Source organism: Thecamonas trahens (assembly GCF_000142905.1).
Source record: "Thecamonas trahens ATCC 50062 unplaced genomic scaffold supercont1.66, whole genome shotgun sequence".
NCBI classification, from domain to species: Eukaryota; order Apusomonadida; family Apusomonadidae; genus Thecamonas; species Thecamonas trahens.
Window position 1 is genome coordinate 106610 of NW_013657614.1, and position 3152 is coordinate 109761.

Here is a 3152-nt window from a genome sequence, read left to right on the forward strand (position 1 = left end):
GTGGGGGGGGGGGGGGGGGGGGGGAGTGGGGCGACCGATGGGGCTGTTGCTGGTGGGGCTGGACAGTGTTCCAGCAAATGGAGTGTGACTCGTACATGGGAAAGCCTGTGGCAGGCATGCCTGGAGCGCCCGAGGGGCCGGTGCCTGTGATGCGGTTGTACGGACTGACCGAGTCCGGAGCGTCTGTGGTGGCCCATGTCCACGGCTTTCATCCGTATCTGTTCATTCCGGCGCCGCCTGGCTTCTCACCCGACGATTGCGCCACGTTCCGTGTGGCGCTCAACTCCAAGGTCCAGTCGCAGATTCGCGGGCAGTCGCAGATTGCGCCTGTGTACGTGCTCGAGGTGGAGATTGTGCAGCGCGAGTCGATCTACGGGTACCACGGCGGGCGCAAGGCACCTTTTCTCCTCATCCGGGTCGCACACCACTCGCACATCGGCATTGCGCGGCGCGTGCTGGAGAACGGGTTCGACTACGGGGTGGGGGGTGAGCGGGCATACTCGACGTACGAGTCGAACATCTCGTACGAGCTGCGGTTCATGATCGACACGTCGATTGTGGGATGCAACTGGATTGAGCTGCCTGCAGGCATGTACAGCGTGCGCGAGGCGTCGGAGAAGACTTCGCTGTGCCAGATCGAGGTCGACGTGGCGTGGGACCTGCTGACAAGCCATGCGCCCGAGGACGACTGGCTCAAGGTGGCGCCGTTCCGGGTCCTCTCGTTTGACATTGAGTGCATGGGGCGGAAGGGCGTGTTCCCGGAACCGGAGCACGACGCTGTAATCCAGATTGCGTCTGTCATTTCTGTCAACGGGCGCGAGAAGCCGCTCATCCGCAACGTGATGACGCTCGACACGTGCGCGCCGATTGCCGGGGCGCAGGTGATGTCGTTCCGGACGGAGCGCGAGCTGCTCGAGGCGTGGCGTGAGTTTGTGGTCGAGACGGACCCGGACATTCTCACCGGGTACAACATTGTCAACTTTGACCTCCCGTATTTGCTGGAGCGCGCGGCAGCGCTGGGGCTGGAATCGTTCCCGTGGCTGGGCCGGGTGCGTGGTGAGCGGACGACGATGAAGACGACAACGTTTTCGTCCAAGGCGTATGGGACGCGCGAGAACAAGGACATCCGGATCCACGGGCGGGTCCAGTTTGACATGCTTGTGTGCATCCGGCGCGACTACAACTTGCGGTCTTACTCGCTCAACGCAGTCTCGTCGCACTTTCTGGGCGAGCAGAAGGAGGACGTGCACTACTCGGCGATTTCGGAGCTGCAGCGCGGGTCTGCCGAGAACCGGCACCGGCTGGCGGTGTACTGCCTCAAGGACGCGATTCTGCCGTACCGGCTCCTGCTCAAACTCCTCTCGTTGGTCAACTACATCGAGATGGCGCGTGTGACGGGCGTGCCGCTCTCGTGGCTCCTCACGCGCGGTCAGCAGATCAAGGTTGTCTCGCAGCTCTACCGCAAGGCGCTCACCATGGACTACCTCATTCCGGCGATGCGGGTGGACCCGTCTGCGGAGATGTACGAGGGCGCGACAGTGCTCGACCCGATCCGCGGCTTTTACAACGAGCCCATCACGACGCTCGACTTTTCGTCACTGTACCCGTCAATTATGATGGCCCACAACCTGTGCTACTCGACGCTGCTCTCCAAGTCGAACGCAGCCAAGCTCTCGCCGGACGAGTACATCAAGACGCCGACCGACGCGCTGTTTGTCAAGGCTTCGGTCCGCAAGGGCGTGCTCCCGATCATTCTCCGCGAGCTGCTCGACGCGCGTAAGCGGGCCAAGAAGGCGATGAAGGCTGAGACCGACCCGTTCCGCAAGGGCGTGCTCAACGGGCGCCAGCTGGCGCTCAAGGTCTCGGCCAACTCGGTCTACGGCTTTACCGGCGCCACGGTGGGCAAGCTGCCGTGCCTCGAGATCTCCAGCTCGGTGACGGCCTTTGGCCGGCGGATGATCGACGAGACGAAGAGCCTGGTGGAGGCCAAGTACAACAAGGCCAACGGATATGCCAGTGACGCGGTGGTGGTGTACGGTGATACCGACTCGGTCATGGTCAAGTTTGGCCTGCCCGGCATTGCCGAGTCGATCGAGCTTGGCGAGGAGGCTGCGGCGTACGTGACCGAGCACTTTGTGAGCCCGATCGCGCTCGAGTTTGAGTACGTGGGCGACCCGTTTTTGCTCCTTGCGAAGAAGCGGTACGCAGCGGTGAAGCACACGTCGGCGGACGGCGAGGGCAAGATGTACGCGCGTGGTATCGAGACGGTCCGGCGTGACTCGGCGCGGATTGTGGGTGACGTCGTCGGCGTTGTCCTCAAGCGCATCCTCCTCGAACGAAACGTCGATGGGGCAGTCAAGTACGTGCAGGACAAGATCGGGCGGCTGCTGCGGAACGAGATCGACATCTCGCAGCTTGTCATTTCCAAGTCGCTCTCCAAGTCGGAAGATGAGTACGACAACAAGATGCCGCACGTCGAGCTGGTGAAGCGCATGCGCAAGCGCGACGCCGGCTCGGCGCCGGTCATGGGCGACCGTGTCCCGTACGTCATCGTCAAGGGCGCGACAAACGCCAAGACGTACGAAAAGGCCGAGGACCCGCTGTACGTGCTTGAGCATTCGATCCCCATCGACACCGAGTACTACATCGAGAACCAGCTCAAGAAGCCGCTGCTCCGCGTCATGGGGCCCATCCTCCCCTCGACCGACATCCTCTTCCACGGTGAGCACACCCGGACCATCAAGGTCTCGGCGCCGTCAACCGGTGGCCTCATGGCCTTTACCGTCCGCTCGGAGCGTTGCATCGAGTGCAAGGCAGCGCTTCCGGCGTCGACCACCCGTCCGGTCTGCGCCCACTGCGCCGCCAACACCGCCGCCATCTACGGCGCTCAGCTCGCCCGCATGCGTGAGCTCGAGCTCCACTTTTCGCGCCTCTGGTCGCAGTGCCAGTCGTGCATGGGCTCGCTCCACGATGAGGTCATCTGCTCCAACTCGGACTGTGCGCAGTACTACATGCGCGCCAAGGCCAAGAAGGATCTTGCCGCCGCCGCCAAGGTCGTTGACAAACTTAAGGCGTACGATTGGTAGCAGAGCAGAGGGGAGCAGGTGATTAAAGTAGGCCACGATCGATGTGTGTTGTGAGGGGGGGGGGGG

At 62.8% G+C, this 3152-nt stretch overlaps 1 protein-coding gene across 1 annotated transcript in view; it reads left to right on the forward strand.

The window, feature by feature from the left end:
- The window catches only part of AMSG_12400 (uncharacterized protein), a gene marked incomplete at both ends in the record, with an annotated part of 4825 nt that overhangs the window by 589 nt on the left and 1084 nt on the right, over positions 1-3152 (forward strand). The window contains one exon of the mRNA XM_013897679.1: positions 67-3053. Coding sequence (XP_013753133.1) covers positions 67-3053 — 2987 coding nt within the window. The remainder of the gene's footprint in view (positions 1-66; positions 3054-3152) is intronic.